The sequence below is a fragment of the Pristiophorus japonicus genome, chromosome 8, assembly GCF_044704955.1.
Source record: "Pristiophorus japonicus isolate sPriJap1 chromosome 8, sPriJap1.hap1, whole genome shotgun sequence".
Lineage (NCBI taxonomy): Eukaryota > Metazoa > Chordata > Chondrichthyes > Pristiophoridae > Pristiophorus > Pristiophorus japonicus.
In genome coordinates, this window is record NC_091984.1 from 190,935,330 (window position 1) to 190,953,119 (window position 17,790).

General features: G+C 41.1%; 1 protein-coding gene across 8 annotated transcripts in view; it reads left to right on the plus strand.

The window, feature by feature from the left end:
• taok3a (TAO kinase 3a) overlaps positions 1–17,790 on the plus strand; it is a 207,590-nt gene that overhangs the window by 136,474 nt on the left and 53,326 nt on the right. For 7 of the 8 annotated variants that reach the window (XM_070887693.1, XM_070887690.1, XM_070887689.1 and 4 more), the window contains 3 exons: positions 1,626–1,793; positions 5,476–5,679; positions 15,940–16,077. In XM_070887693.1, coding sequence (XP_070743794.1) covers positions 1,626–1,793; positions 5,476–5,679; positions 15,940–16,077 — 510 coding nt within the window. The remainder of the gene's footprint in view (positions 1–1,625; positions 1,794–5,475; positions 5,680–15,939; positions 16,078–17,790) is intronic. The other variant, XM_070887697.1, reaches the window with a different exon arrangement.

Consider the following 17,790-nt stretch of genomic DNA (forward strand, 5'->3'; position numbering starts at 1 on the left):
GTTTTTGCCCCTATTTTCAGCTCCCCAATACGCATCCATAGAGGAAAGGCGACAGCAGATAATCCCTGCTGAGTTCATAGGACTAATAGGATTTGCCAACTCAATTGGCAAAGCAAGCTAACATATTGTTTAATGTCTTTGTTTTTTTGCAAAACAAGTTCAATGCTTAACACATTAGTATTTTAACCATTCTTTGTCCCAGTGTTTTTTTTAAACTTTCGTCATTTACTTTAAAAGTATAATTTAAAGTGATCCTTTTTCAAATCCTTCCTGTGGAAAAGTGGTTCTAAATCCCAAAATGTGACAGTTGTACATTTGTTAAATGAAAAGGAAAACACTGCAATTATGAAAAATAGGATTTGGCGTAAATTGGCTAAATTTGTAAAAATGGTTAACTCGAGAGATTAAAACATTTCACTGATTGCATAGTTTGCAATGTATGAATTGTGCGTCCTGTACCATTTAATCATAAAAATATATTTGTTCATGGGATGTGGGTGTCGGTGACAATGCCAGCAATTTATTGCCCATCCTTAATTGTCTTTGAGATGATGATGGTGAGCTGCTGCCTTGAACCGCTGCATGTTGTATATTTTTTGTAATTCAATATGTCCCAATTTATGACACTTATTTTGTTCTGTTCACCAGATATTTAAAGAGAATGAAACCCATTTGGCCTATCCTAATTCATCCATCCTAAATTTACCTTTCATTAGTTTGAACTGGTAACCCATTGTGCTGCTTTTGAAGTACCATGTCAGTTCTGCCCTTTCAGAGGAGAACTCAGAGTTTCTTTATACTGCTGTGGCTTGAATGATTCACATTTGTCTTGGTGATAAGAACTTGACACAGTATTCAAGAACCAAATTTTAGTGATTTTTGTGACCAAGAGTCACAACTGCTACTAGAATACTTGATGCCTTTTCTCTCTCAAACCACACAAGTAGCCGCTTCAGAATTATTGTATATGGAAACTGATCTGACGATTCTGGAAAGAATGTAACTAATGAATCTTAAACTATTACGTGCTAATGGAAGGATGAGTTTTCACTTCCTGTTTTCCTTCAAAACCCATTAATATCTGGCTCCCAGGGGCAGATACAGGTTACATACAGTGTTGATATTCTGGTTATTGTTTTTCCATGTGGAAGAATGGAATAGTGCATTTGTAGCATGTGTAGGCTGCCCAAACATCCTCTACAGCAATGTATACAAGTAACCTAAAGAAGCCATAAATATTCTAATAACTTGTCTTACTGGATAATTTGCTTCTAACACTGGCTAGAAAGTACACATTTAATGAGAACATTCTGAATTTTACTATACAGACCATGAAGAAGCTCAAGAATGCCTAACGAGAATTAAAATCATGTTACAAACATTGAAATTATGTTCAACTATTGAACTATAATGTGAGATTGTAGTGCTAATGTACTTTGGAGTACAAATCACAATACCATTATTATTTGTGCTGCAAGGGTGTTTGCTTCCCAAACTGGTCTTGTTTCCTCAACAATATGAGTGTATTTTCCAGTGTTCTCTTGTAGTTATATTCTATATATAATACAGTATGTACAACTTTTGATTAGGCTTTTGGGCATTGATTTGATATTTCTGTTTATCAGCATGATTTTATTCGCCGGGAGCGTCCACAAAGAGTTCTTTGTGACCTTATTGCAAGAACAAAAGATGCTGTTCGAGAGCTGGATAATCTTCAGTATAGAAAAATGAAAAAGATTCTTTTTCAAGAAACTCGCAATGGACCAACAGCAGAATCACAAGAGGAAGAGGAGGTAAGATTAATCGGGAGGCTAAAACAACAGATTCAAATCTAAATAACTGAGAAAAGAAGCCAAGTGTTTTGGCCTGTAGTCACTTTTTTTCATTTTCTTTCCTTTCCTCCTTCCTTTCCTGAAGGTGCTGACTTGCCTAAATACAGCTTTTCAGGTGGCAGCAGCCCTCTGGTATCTTGCCCAAATGACCATTCTTCATAAGTAAAGCAAAGTAGTGAATTGCAGCAATATTTGTGAAGGGCATCAAAGCTGAGGCCTATCTACTTTTGTTATCGAGATCGGCACTTTTTCGCAGGAATCATTAGAAACCCTGGCTACCAATTGTTTTCCTCTTCTCCCAACCTGTCCAGTTAATGGATACTTAAACCAATTGTAGTATCCAGCTGCTATATCAGCTGAGATCGATCACCTAACTGAAAAGATCAAATGAATTGGGAACTTCAAACTGGTATGGCTTATCTAATCGTGTACTTATCTGTTAAACCATTGTGGGAAGTCGATGATAGCATTACACCAACATTTCAAAAATTCTGACTTGATAACTAAAGGAATTGTCAAACTGTTGAGTTGTGTTGCACTGTTTGTAATTTACAACACTTGAGAGTAATGAATGCATATGCACAGTTGTGCAAACAGGGTGAGTCTAAAAAATAAACAGTAGGTGCAAAGGGGTGTATAATTAAAATGCTTTTATAGTCCTGATAGCTTGGTGGGTAATGCAGTGTTTGCTGCAGTAGTAAACCATCTATACCAAAAAAGAATAGGTTTGATCCCTGAGTTTTAACTGAGAAGATAGAAACATAGAAACATAGAAAATAGGTGCAGGAGTAGGCCATTCGGCCCTTCGAGCCTGCACCGCCATTCAATGAGTTCATGGCTGAACATTCAACTTCAGTACCCCATTCCTGCTTTCTCGCCATACCCCTTGATCCCCCTAATAGTAAGGACCTCATCTAACTCCTTTTTGAATATATTTAGTGAATTGGCCTCAACAACTTTCTGTGGTAGAGAATTCCACAGGTTCACCACTCTCTGGGTGAAGAAGTTCCTCCGCATCTCGGTCCTAAATGGCTTACCCCTTATCCTTAGACTGTGACCTCTGGTTCTGGACTTCCCCAACATTGGGAACATTCTTCCTGCATCTAACCTGTCTAACCCCGTCAGAATTTTATATGTTTCTATGAGGTCCCCTCTCATTCTTCTGAACTCCAGTGAATACAAGCCCAGTTGATCCAGTCTTTCTTGATAGGTCAGTCCCACCATCCCGGGAATCAGTCTGGTGAACCTTCGCTGCACTCCCTCAATAGCAAGAATGTCCTTCCTCAGGTTAGGAGACCAAAACTGTACACAATACTCCAGGTGTGGCCTCACCAATGCCCTGTACAACTGTAGCAACAACTCCCTGCCCCTGTACTCAAATCCCCTTGCTATGAAGGCCAGCATGCCATTTGCTTTCTTAACCGCCTGCTGCACCTGCATGCCAACCTTCAATGACTGATGTACCATGACACCCAGGTCTCTTTGCACCTCCCCTTTTCCTAATCTGTCACCATTCAGATAATAGTCTGTCTCTCTGTTTTTACCACCAAAGTGGATAACCTCACATTTATCCACATTATACTTCATCTGCCATGCATTTGCCCACTCACCTAACCTATCCAAGTCGCTCTGCAGCCTCACAGCATCCTCCTCGCAGCTCACACTGCCACCCAAGTGGGGATGCTTTAATTGGCCTCAACCTCTTTGGCTAAATGGGGTAGGGTGGAGTGGGATCCAGGCATGACATCTCCTGAGTGCTCCCTGCACATTATGTGGACATCTAAGAAGTGAAATCAGGGTCACCTATGTTGCTCCCATGTGATCAAATGGCACAGCAATACACACCAATTAGCCTTGCAAAATGAAGAATATATGCTTGGGTGAGTATCGTTGGTGCTTGTGGAACCAGATCTTGGCACAAGTTCTGTTTCCAAGTAAAATAAGAAGACTAGCAATGGGGAAAAAATGCTTTTACTTTAACTCAGAATAAACTTGAATAATTATCAGTGCATTGTTTGGAGTTTGATTCTGCACTTTCTGTAAAAGCTGTTATATGTGCATGAATTCAATGTTGTTCAGCTCTCTTTCCCTTAAATGAATTGTATGAATCTTAAATTGATGGCTATTTAATGAACTATGTACACTTTTAAATCTTTTGTTTTACCCTCTTCTTTCCCTGCCCCACCTCCATTGCAACACCCATCAAATGATTCTGAAGTGTTTGCCTTCACTACTGTTTGGACGTCATCACTGTGAATAAGTTGCTCATAGCAATCCTAACTTTGCCTCTTAATTTGAATGATTTGTCGTCTCATAAGCACCGACTGACACTACAGTTCAGCCTGGTTGCTCTTCTCTACACTGCCTCCAGTGCTTGGACATTTCCATTGTGTCTTCGAATTCACAACTGGATGTAATTCTCATAGGTGTCTTTGCTATACCGTAGAAGCTTTTGGAGTATATTTTATTACTATTGACAAGACTGCACAATATTTTAGTGGATTTCCAGGTGTACTTTATTAGTTTGCAGAATAAATGTTCAGGTGTTTCAAAATTAGATATTTTAATATCCTTTCATTTTACATAATTGAAACCATTTAACAACAGTGATTTTAAAATGCATCCTCTTTGTTCCCCCTCCCCCATAATTTTCTTCTTTCCTGAAGAGGCTCACTCATACATGGCTGAAGTTCTACAGGGGCTGACCATCCTAAAGCACCTCACCCGAATTACCATTCCTCCTGTGTGAACATTACTGTCAAGCCTGATTCTGCCCTCACCTGAGCCACACATGCCTTTCCCAGTAAGAGTCACTGGGTAGTGATCAGAAGTGGGCACTCAGCCTTTTGATCCATTACTCCTCCCTAGGCAGGGAATAATGAGACCACTAGTAGATTTACTGCCACTCAACTGAAGGCTGCAAAAACAGGATTAAGGCTGGGTTTTTGCTGGTCTGTTCAATGAGGCCATTTTATCTTTGAACACAGCTCCTTAACAATTGCATGATTGCCACAAATATTTCAGTAAAGTGTAATGAGAATGTTAATGTTCATGCTGTTCTAACTTGTACAGTTACAAAGAACCATCAGTATAATTATAGATATCTCTTTAATCTTGGGTTGTATTTGTAGAGTATTTTGAGTTATATAACACTAGGGTGAACTGCTGATGGTGAAGGGAGCAGTTTGAGATAGTGAGCAGCGTGTAGGGCACTAAGCATTTTACCACAAATACATTTCTCCATTTTCCCCTTAGTGAGCTTTTTTAATGTATGACGATGGGCCTTTCTTTTTTTCCCCCCACTCCCAAACCATTTCTAATTTATCGCTGGAAACATCCACCAAAAGTTCTTGACCTTGCAGAAACCTAGATTCCAGTCCTCAAACATTTAAATGTTCATAATAGTCCTCTGATCATTACAAACAGGCCATTGTTTACATTCAATCCCTCTGCTGGGATCTTGGGGGTCGAGGTTCTGCTTACCTGCTCTAACTGTATAACCCTGTCTGAATTACCATATATAGTGATCGTTTTAACGTCTTTATAATAATGAGAAATACTACTCACTGCATGTGATTTCTAAAGGCATGACACCGCTAATGCATGTTGGCCTACACTAACATTGCTTTCCTCTATCTTACAGGACAGTGAGCATGGTGCAGGCCTAGGTAGTAAAGTAGACAGCCTGGGAAGTAATCAGTCCATTCCCAGTATGTCGATCAGCACAGGCAGCCAGAATAGCAGTGTTAACAGTCTGCATGAAGTCTTTGATGATAGCTCAGAGATCGCCATGATGCATGATGGTGATAATACCATGCAATCCAATGTCTCCGTCATCCACAGAAAGGTAGGTTTGCAGTAATGTCTCAAAATGTTGCCTCTGTGAAGTGTACAGAATAAAGTGGTGCTATGTCTTTACCAGAAGTATTTTTAAAGAAGTCGAGCTTCATGGAAACCTAAAATACATTCATTACTTTGGAAATAACCTCAAATCTAATCAACAGATCATTGTCTATTTTTCTAAACTCATAGGGGATGAATTTCCATGGAGGGTTATCCCAATTGTTCACTGAAATGTTGGTGGAAGTGCCATAGCGACCTGGGCTCGTGGACAAATAGGAGACACTCTCCCTCCCCCGCAGAAATTCACCTCATAGTGATTTAAACACCTGGGAGTAGAGTTACACTGGGGTTTTTTTGATGCAATTCACCCAAAATCTGAGTAAGCCACGCAAAAGATTGTGGAATTTTAACCCCAAATTCCGTTCAGCACACCTTGAGTTAATGCGATTTTTTGCGCTTGTTTTTAAAAAATCACACTGGAAGCCAACCAGGCCCACAACTGACCATGACCCCATGATGAATTAATTACCATTGCAAGTTTCCACTAATTGCATCCGTTTTGCCTTCGAGGCAGTTCTTAAAATTTAAGTTGGTTCTTTTAGGCACAAGGACACTAATAGACACGTTATAAAAGCTATTGAATGTAATTTTTTAATTACTAAAACTCACTACTGTACCCCAATATTACTAGCAAATGGTTGTTTATGTTAAATAATTTTCAGTAATTTTAAATTTAGTTATTCACAGATGGCGGATTGACACTGATTAAACATGCTTATTCTTTTGTGAGGAAACCCATTTTCAATTGTATCAATCAAATCACTTAAATATATCGGAATATTTTTTGAAGCAAATTTTTTTAAATTGCATTTTAAAACGCTGCTCGATTGCACTGGTTCATGGCAGAGTTCATGTTCTGATCTGCAAATGCGTTTGAGTGAAACTTCGAGGGGGGCAAAACACTTCCCAAAACGGGCGCAATTTGCATCCGGATCGCCCTTTGCACCCAAAGCGGAAACTCTGTCCCCTGATTTAAAGAAGGATTGTGCCATGCATATATGCTGCAATTTTCTTTCAAAAATATGTTCATTTAAAATGTGTGTATAATAAATTGATGGTTTCAGATTTTAATGGACTAACTTGAACTTTGCTTATGCATTTACTATGCAGTTGTTTCATTCAAATTACTGCCTTATTAGTCCAATATCCACCCTCAATCCAATCAACAAAGGTTACAGTAAAGGTATAAATATGCAAAGGATGATGATGATGCACTCTGCTGAAGAATTAATTGAAGTTCGAGTGCAATAACAACTTTGACACTTTTGATGAATGCCTTTATAAAATGAAAAAGGATCACTGATACCTAAATATATATATGCGATACATTTCCAAGTCAGGATGGTGTGTGACTTGGAGGGGAACTTGGAGGTGGTGATGCTCCAATGCACCTGCTGCCCTTGTCCTTCTCGGTGGTAGAGATTACGGGTTAGGGAGATGCTGTCGAAGCTTTGGTGAGTTGCTGCAGTGCATCTTGTAGATGGTACACACTGCAGCCATGGTACACCGCTGGTAGTGGGAGTGCATGTTTAAGGTGGTGGATGGGTGCCAATCAAGCGGGTTGCTTTGTTCTGGATGGTGGTGTTGGAGCTGCACTCATCTAGGCAAATGGAGAGTATTCCATCACACTCCTGGTTTGTGCCTTGTAGATCGTGGAAAGGCTTTAGGGAGTTGGGAGGTGAGTCACTCGCTGCAGGATACCCAGCCTCTGACTTGCTCTTGTAGCCACAACATTTAAACAGGAACGGTAGCATCGTGGTTGTGTTACTGGACTAGTAATCCAGAGGACTGGACTAATGATCAGGAGAAGTGGCAGTTGGGGCATTTGAATTCAGTAGTTAAATATATCTAGTACCTGTAATGGTGACTCATGTAACTACCAGAGTATCGTGTAAACACATCTGGTTCACTAATTTTCTTTAGGGAAGGAAATCTGCTGTCCTTGCCTGGTCTGGCCTATATGTGACTCCAGACTGAGGCTGGGCAATTATTTGGGCTGGAAGGCTACTTAACAAGTTTTGTTGAGCTGTTACGGGCTGCATACTAATGTTTTCCCCTAAGGTGCGCGGACATGCACCAAACGCAAGGTTCTGTGCAGACCGCTCACCACCTCCTACGCTGGAAGAGATACTGCACATTTAAAGGGACCACACACAAAAAGAAAATTAAAAGGAACATTGCATGAAAATAAATCCATATTATAGTCAGATGCTATCTTAAATACAGAATGTAGTGTAAAATAGTAAAATCTTCTGTTATTAAATGATTGATTACATGTTGTACTAAAAGTCTAAAACGAGAATGCTGAAAATCTCTGGGGAGAAAAACAGAGTTAACGTTTCAGGTCGACCACCCTTCGTCAGAACTGCCGAATATTCGAAAAGAACACATTCTTAAGCATTGAAAGGGAGAAATGGAAGAAAGAACAAAAGGGAAGGTCTGTGATAGGTTGGAAGGTAGGGAGAGATTAGAGAGTCAAAAGGGATGATGGACCGAATTAAAATAGTAATGACAGAAGTTAGAAAAAGGTTAATCTAAATAGGGTGTGAATGGCGGAGTAATGACCAGCTGCCATTAGAGACAGAGAAAAAAAAGGTAAGATTGGGGAAGGGTGGGGAGTGAGCCAAAGATGGCCAGAGGTTATGCTCTGAAATTGTTGAACTTGATCTTAAGTCCAGAAGGCTGTAAAGTGCCTAGACGGAAGATGAGGTGCTGCTCCTCGAGCTTGCGTTGAGCTTCATTGGAACAGTGTAGGAGACCAAGGACAGAGATATTGGAATGGGAGTGAAGTGGAGTGGAAAATTAAAGTGACAGGCAACTGAAAGCTCAGGGTCACACTTACGGACTGAACGGAGGTGCTTCGCAAAGCGGTCACCCAATCTACGCTTGGCCTCCCTAATGTAGAGGAGACCACATCGTGAGCAGCGAATACAGTATACTAAATTGAAAGAAGTACAAATAAATCGCTGATTCACCTGGAAGGAGTATTTGGAACCCTGAATCGTGGGAAGGGAGGAGGTAAAAGGGCAGGTGTTGTATCTCCTGCGCTTGCACGGGAAGGTGCCGTGAGAAGGGGAGGGGGTGCTCGGGGTGACTGCGGAATGGACCAGGAGGGAGCGGTCCCTTCGGAATGTTGAGTGGAGGGGAAGATGTGATTGGTGGGATCATGCTGGAGGTAGCGGAAATGGCGGAGGATGATCCGTTGAACGTGGAGACTGGTGGGGTGAAAGGTGAGGACAAGGGGAACTCTCGTGATTCTGAGAGGGAGGAGAAGGGGTGAGATCAGAGGTGCGGGAAATAGAACAGACACGATAGAGGGCCGTGTTAACCACGGTGGAGGGGATTCCTCGGTTGAATAAAAACGAAGACATGTCAGAGGCACTAGTGTGAAAGGTGACGTCGTCAGAGCAGATGTGACAAAGAAGGAGAAACTGGGAGAATGGAATGGAGTCCTTACAAGATGCGGGGTGGGAGGAAGTGCAGTCCAGGTAGCTGTGGGAGTCAGTGGGCTTATAGTGGATACTGGTCAAAAACCTATCCCCAGAAATGGAGACTGAGAAGTTGAGGAAGGAAGGGAAGAGTCTGAGATAGATCATGTGAAGGTGAGGGAAGGGTGGAAATTGGATGCAAAGTGAATGAAATTTTCAATTTCGGGCGAGAGCAGGAAATAGCAGCGATACAGTCATCAGTGTACCGGGAAAAAAAGATGAGGTAGACTACGTGGCTCGAGCCTGCAGGGCCTCTGATGCAAGAGATGTTCTCTTTTTACTGTGCGAGTACGTGAGCCCGAGGCTTTGCAAGGCCTGAACTACAATCGTGTATCATTACCCGGAGTCCTTGTGCTCTGGAATCCACTCCCGTGTCTAAGACAGCAATGAGAACTCCCCTGCCATCGTACTCTGGTTACTGGGGGCCCAAGTTTCCCCAGGAGTTGCTCCGTTTTTTTTTTAAGCAACTAGATTTTTTTGGAGTAAGCTAAAAATCACAATTCTCCCCATTTAAGATGCTCCAGTGTAAGTGAGTTAGGTTTTTTTTTCAAAAGGGGCTGTTACTGGCCACTTTATGCCTGTTTTGACCATTTAAGCAAGTTTAGCCAGCTAAAATTTACTCCAAACTAACTTAGGCCAGAGTAAGTGGCCACTTTTGTGCGTTCTGAGAAACCCTGTGGTCAATTTAAGAGATCAGCGCAGGTAGCCAGAGATTGGGGCGGGGGGCAGGGGGAAGAAGTTAGAGGATTCTCCAAGGCATTAAACACTTCACTTTTAACAATAAAGAAGCATAGAAGCCATCATAATTAATAAAGAATAATAAATGAAAAATAAATCAAGTATTAAGAAATAAAAAGTCCTACCTTGCCGACTGGAGCACGCACCGGCAAAGCCGTTCGGCCAGGGCTAGGGGCGGCAGGCTCGCAGTCAGCAGCAGGAGTGATCTGTGCGTGTCTCATAGTGTAAGGCAATCAGTCACCCAGGGGTTTGTAAACAGTCCAAAACCCTGCTGATAATGAAAGCCGCCTTGCAGGTTAGTGAGGTGGAGCACAGAGTCAGCTTCTGGGTCAAACGCCAAGAATGGTTTGTGTGAAAGGGCCTGCTGTCACTCAAACGCTGCCATATATAGACTTTGATTGATGGTAATTATCCCTTCCACGGAATTGCATTTCAGTGCTTGACTTGCAAAGTTAACTTCTTCCTCCAGAAGCTAAGCGAGGGTGCAGCTGAGCAATGAAACTGGAGTGAATCCAGTCGATGGACAGCTATGACTGTCCCCTGCAGATTCACACTGACTGATTTGTAGCTATCATTTTAAAGATCATTGTTGTAAGCCAGTGGGGATGGGGGTGGGGGGGGAAGGAGGGAAGAGGGTTTTTTTTTTTACATCCAATAAACCAATGAAGAAACTTCATAGGCTACAAATGCTGAAGCTGTGGAGGATTCATACTTCCAGTGAGGTGGAAGTACCCTCTTGGACTTGTAATAACAAGCCAGCCTGTGGATTCTGCTCAAGAATCAAATGGAATTTGGCATCTTTATCCTTCCTGTTCTCCAAATGCTTGAGGACAGCCACAGCAGTCTTGATCAAATGGTGGGGAGCTCATTCGGCCAGGGCTAGGGGCGGCGTGCTTCGGGCCCCTCCCACACAGCCTGCAGAGATTCAGAGGCGAGGAGCTACTGCACATTCATGCACACTCTAGCGTGCATGTGTGCCGGGACCTGGCTCTGCCCCCCCATTCCTTCTGCGCTACACCAAGGGCCTGCATCGTTCCAGCTGTGGGGAGAATACTACAGTAACTTTTAGGCGCAGTTTTTGTTCTAAAAAGCCGGCGCACCTCCTAAGCATGGGGGAAAACTTGAGCCCTGGGAGTGGAGCAGCCCATTCTTTTTGCTATCTATATGGTATTGTATATGTAACTAATAATATTGTAAAATATTATTTGAAGAAGTATTCCTACAATGATGTATTTTAAAATCTCCTGCAGTAATGGAAGTAGCATTACATGTGATGGTAATCAGAGTGACGGGATCAATGTCCCAGTGATTCTGAGTGTGTCTCATTTGTACTTTTGTTACAATATTTAAAACTTAAACTGACCGTAAAATTTAATTTTATTCATATTTGAAAAAGAACTGATTACTCACTTGCCAATTATTGCCTTTACAGGCTGGGTGATTAGTGCAGATATGATGCACGGTTTTTTTATGCAACAGATGTAACATCGAATTTTTTGCAGTTTACTATGTCATTGGATTAATTTGTCAAGAGAATTGTATATATGTATACTAAATCCTTACCTATTTTGGAGAGGAAAGACGGAGCTTCAATAAAAAAATCGTCGAGATGAGCAGCCATGAGTTGACGGAGAAAGAACGACCAGTGCACACATGCAGCATCGCCCTCATCAGCCAGTGATGAGCGCAGAGGGGGATGGTTTAGAAAAGTGGCTCACTGAGTCAGAGTGGGAGAGAGCCGCAGGCAAAAGTTAGGCCGACTCCATGATGCAAAAGGGAAATAGATCTGCATCAGACAGAGAGCAGCAGTCCCGGCAGTTTTATTTATTTTTTAACTGCCCCATTCAGGGTCGTAGCCTACTCCCAGGCACAGTAACTGTGAGCGACTTCTCCTCGGGGCACCCCTCGCAAGACTGAGGCAAGTGCCAGCAGGCTGAATAGAATGAACTGGGGGGGGGCAGATACGGCCCGCAGACTCTCGTTCCTACCACTGCTCCAGACCCACAACAATGTGATTGAATCTTAACTGCCCTCTGAAATGGCCTAGCAAGCCACGGGCCGTATCTGATCCATACAGCAAAGGTTACGGGTCCCGACAATATCCCAGCTGCAGTGCTGAAGACTTGTGCTACAGAACTAGCTGCACCTCTAGCCAAGCTGTTCCAATACTTCTACAGCACTGGCATCTACCTGACAAAAGTGGAAAATTGCCCAGGTATGTCCTGTCCACAAAAAGCAGGACAAATCCAATCTGGCCAATTACCACCCCAACAACCAACTCTCAATCATCAGCAAAATGGTGGAGGTTGTCATTGCCAGGGTTATCAAGTGGCACTTATTCACCAATAACTTGTTCACCAATGCTCAGTTTTGGTTCCGCCAGGGCCACACCTTCTCCAGACCTCATTACAACCTTAGTCCAAACATGGATAAAAGAGCTGAATTCCAGAGGTGAGAGTGACTGACCTTGAAATCAAGGCAGCATTTGACCGATTGTGGCATGAAGTAAAGTGTAGTCACAGTTGTAATGTGTGAAATGTGGCAGCCAACTTGTGCACTGCAAACTCCCACAAACAGCAATGTGATAATGACCAGATAATCTGTTTTTGTTATGTTAATTGAGGGATAAATATTGGCCAGGACACCGGGGAGAACTCCCCTGTTCATCTTCGAAATAGCGCCATGGGATCTTTTATGCCCGAGAGAGAGAGAGCAGACAGGGCCTCGGTTTATCGTCTCATCCAAAAGACGGCACCCAAAAGCACTGCACTGGAGTTATGTGCATAAGTTCCTGGAGTGTGAGACAAGTTAGCTACTCACTGAGCCACAGCTGACATTCATCAATGACCTTCCTTCTATCACAGGGTCAGAAGTGGGGTTGTTCGCTGATGATTGCACGGTGTTCAGTTCTATTCGCAACTCCTCTGATAAAGCAGTCCGTGCCTGCATGCAACAAGACTTGGACAACATGCAGGCTTTGTCTGATAAGTGGCAAGTAACATTCATGCCACATTGGTGCCTGGCAATGACTATCTCCAACAAGAGAGAGTCTAACCACCTCTCCTTGACATTCAATGGCATTACCGTGGTCGAATACCCTGCCATCAACATCCTGGGGTCAGCATTGACCAGAAACTTAACTGGACCAGCCACACAAATACTGTGGCTACAAGAGCAGTTGTGTGATGAGTTCAGTGTTGCAAATTATGCCAGAGATGTAGGAACTCATTCTCAATCTCGGGCTGTAAGAAGTCTCTGCTTTTTAAAAAAGCCAAACTCATCTGAACTATACCTGGGTGTTTTCTCGCAAGCCAGTGAGGCATTTCTCTCTCTTTGCCTGCCGCCCCTTACCTTTCTCGTTTTCATCCCCTTCTGTGTCTCTTGTTTCTCATGTTTTTCTCTCTCCGTCTCATCTCTTTCTCCTTCTTCTCCCGCCTTCCCCCCCCCCCCCCATCCCTCGTTTTCCCTGTCTCCTCTCTTTATCCACCCCCAATCCCGTTTTCCCTGTCTCTTTAGTATTGTGGCACTGAAGGTGTATTGATTTCAATAGAAATGACTCCTTTTATTACTGATTCAACATGAGTTGCATTAAAAGGAGGACAGATTTAACCATTGGCTACCCTCTTTCTCACTTGCTTGTACTGTTGTCTTGAATTTGCGCCTGTGGAACAGGTAGGCGTTTGGGGTCGGTTATGATACTAGTTTGGCTAATTAATTAGTCTAGTTCACCTTGAAATCTGCATGTTGGCTTAATCTACAAATGTGACCTGCATGTTGCGATTAAATTTAAAACATTGAACACTCAACACTCAATTTAAAAAAAAGTTTGAGAAAATGTATTTCTTTGTGCCATGCCGAACTGAACATCCTAATTGAAGTGGTCCTTCTACTGGATTGATCACAAGTTATGGATTCAAACTTTTCCCATGGTGTTATCCATTTATGATATACACATGTCTTGAAAAGTAGCAACAATACAATTGTCAATATTGCTGATTACAGAAAATGCTAATCTTAAAATGATTTAAAACCAAATTTAACATGATCAAAACCATTTGTTAGACATTAATCTTAGGTATAAAATACAGGTAGAGCATCCGAAATCTGGAAACCTCGGGATTGAGGCCGTTCCAGATTCAGGTATTTCCGGATTTCGGAACGTCTTTCCGAAGTCCAAAATTGGCGTTGGGAGGGGGTTGCGCGGTCGGCGATGGAAGGTTCGATGGCATTGGCTGTGGGTCAGGGGGTGGCGGTTCCAGGTTCTGCAGGGTCCGGTCGACAGCCGGGAAAAACCTGCGTTGAAGATCTGCAAAAAAGGTAAGTTTTTATTTTTTAATTCTTTTTCAGCGATTTAGTCGGTAAGGGTTTTGTGAATTTTTGTTTTTTGGAATTTCTTGTATTTTTCCCCCTCCCGAGGCCCAACTCGCAACGGTAATCGGTTTAAAAAAAAAAGTCTGGATTTCGGAACATTTTCTGGATTCCATACAACCCCACCACGGATCGGTCCGGAGTCCAGAACATTCTGAATTTCGGAAGTGTTCGGACGCTCGACCTGTATATCATTCTCTCCTTCCATCAATGCCATTCAGTTCTCTCTGAATTCTGTCATGCTTAGCTATTTTAAACCTACTGTGAAGATGATAGTAGGCTTGCATATAGTTGCCAGCATTTTCATGCACCAAAGTTGCAACTCGGAGATTGTATTAACTTTTTCTTATTATTTAAGGAACTGTAATGAGTTCATAAGTTTTTAAGTTTGCCCCAATTTGAGATAATTGTAATTTTGGGAATAATAATCCGATTTTAATTTTACTTAAAATGTCGACGATAAAGGTAGATCTGGTGTTTCAGCACATGAGCTACGGAATGCTGCTACCATAGTCCATCTGGAACTACCTTTGGAGATGCAGAATGAAGATAAGGGGAGGGGAGGGGCGTATCCATCCAGCTCCAGCATTCATGTTGCTGGTTAAGAACAGTATTGACCGGGAAAAGGCTGGGATGGGGACTCTTTAAAAACAGGGAAACATCAAATAATTCAAGAAGGGTATAATCAATAGTAATTTCTGACCCATATACTGTAGCAGTTGTATTCTATAATTTAGCTTTATTATAATGTGACAACTTGCATTTTTTTACGTTTTGTAATTAAAGTCAACTGTCCCAAATGGAATGTATAACTGAATGAAGATCTCAACCTAATTGTCTTTGGGTTAACTTTTAAAACTCCATATAAAGAACATTTCAGTAAACCTTTTTGTATTTCAAGTTCTCGTCAGTTTTGGAAAATATTTTTCCTTTGTACCAGAAAGCTTATACTTTAAAAACATTTGCTACTGAAAGAACTTATTTTAATTGCTGATACCTTGTGTTTCTAGTTCTATTATGTGCTTTTGTTATGGATCCAAAGAGGAGAATTGTAGTAATGGTGATGTGGTGCACCAGAACTAGATTTCTCATTAATATGGACTCAAAAGATACCTTTCTATGCACAGTTTAAAACTGAAAACAAGGAGTTTGAAAATAATGACACCAAATGTGCTGGTATGATTATTATGTAGTTGCTTTGTGATATCTATTTCTGTATGCAAACAAATTCTGTTAACCAAAAAATGTGTAATTTGTCATCCGTTGTTTACGTTACCAGTTTTTATGCTGTGATTTAAATGTTAAAATATGAATGAAATATTAAAAGAAAATCAATTCATACAAAAATTTTCTTCAAATAATCAGCTTGAAAGTGTTGCAACCGATTTTGCTGCTGAAGGACTGCCAGAGATTCAGGAAGCATCCCACTACTGATCAGCTGACTCCTCTCCTGCAATGTGTTGGTTATTCATCTCACTGTTCAGCTGCAGTGACTGGTACAGCTAACTATGCATTTCATACAGTGCTTGCAAAAGAAGCAGAGGTACAACAAAGATATCCAGCAGGGAAAGCACACAGTTTGACATCGTATTTGTTTTATCCCATTTCAGCAGGACCATGTATTCATAAGGGATGAAGCAGGCCAGAAAGACACCAGGCCTGATCTGCGGCCTACATCATCTCTCCATAATCAGGCCTCTCTCCTTAAGAACCGAGAGCATTTTGCTACAATCAGAACAGCATCTCTGGTAAGTAACGTCAAACAAAGGATTTTTGAATGTTTCATTTTTTTTCCTGCAGTGACCGCCCATGCTAGATAATCACATTAATCTTTTGAGTCGAAGCATATTTTTTTTTCTTTCAGTCACTAATTGTAACTAAGCTGGCATATTTTATTATTCATAAAACAAAAGATCTGTGAGGCTTTTGTCTTTATTTAAATATTTTGAAATGGTTAAATGAATGGAGCAGTGCCTCAGCATTGAAAATATTCAAATTGTTCAGAGGGTTTATGGTTGCAGAGACTTAATTTAATCTCTAATGGGTAATCTGTTGAAGCAGTGAGATGGCCTGCTCTCATTGTAACAAATGTGAACCTGAAAGCAAGTATACAGTATTTCAGTGTGTATACACATTTATGTATATACATCTAGGTTACTATTCTATGTTGAAGGAAGGCCATGTAATGTTAACTTGCAGAATATTTATTCCAGATCCTACTTGAGTATTGTGAACGTGAGTGGTTTATTGCAGTAAAATAATTTGCATTATAATAATTTATGAAGTTGAAAAATATTTTATTTCAGGACCTTATTAACACTAGGATGCTCAAATCGATTGAGATCTGTTATGATTTTTAAAAATTAAACTTAAAAGTTCCTCTTTCATTAAGGTCCTCTTGTTGGGTTTCTCTAGAAGTAGCAGTTTGCCAGTTCTGAAGAAGTAAACCAGGTTGCTATGTTAAAATGATCCTTCATGTGTTGTAAATAGCCGTTTGAGACTGTAGTGCAGCTCAATCAGTTTTATGGCTTGTGGGTTGATTGTATATACCATAGTACATCTGGTTTCACATTCTGTTCTTCATGTTTTAACTGTTGTATAACTTCACTTGTTTCAGGCACACTTATTGCACCTTCTATAAGTCACTACTGTTGGAAGCATTTGACACAATTGTGGTTTCGAATATGCCATTGGCTAAGGAAATGGTTAATTTTAGTTTGATCATGCAGGAGCTTGTGAAATGCATACACTGTGGACTTGAGCCACCTCGGTTCCTGTAGCATTGAAGTTTTGATTTGTTCGGTAGATTTATGAACGACTGAAAATATATTGTTACTCTGTTAAAAGTCTAGCTTTCTAATAGTGGAAGTACTTTGGGGTAGATGGATTTTCCTTTTCAGTACTGAATGTAAAAGCTCTGAAGGGCAGAAAACCTTCTCTCAAAATTAGACCGCTCACATTTTTTTGCCAATCAAAATGAATGAATGAAATGATGTCAGCAGCTTATGTTCTATTTTTACAATAGGGGATTCTGCCCCAACAAACTCTTGCATCCTGGTGCTGTAAAGGAGAATCTTACTCTTTGTATGCTGGGAAATGTTAGCCTCACCCATTTTACCTACCTATTTTTGAAACAATTTTTATTTTCCAATACAGCTGTGCTATTTTCATCTATTCATACAGATATTACTGCAGTTGCTTACTGTTTGGCTTTAAGAAATTGTGTGCCCATCATGCTAGTGTTGCCAACTTGCCTCTTTTATATTTGCTTTTCTGCTGGTTAGGTTGGCTTGAGTAATTATATAGATAGACTAGTTAATAAATGTTTTTTTTGTAGATACAAAATGGGAAACTCCTGTGTCCAGCAGGCATAACCATATTGGTTGGCACTATGCATTAAGATAGAATTAGTTCTGTGTCACAACTACTGACCCATTTACTTATAGTTGTGTTGTTTCAAA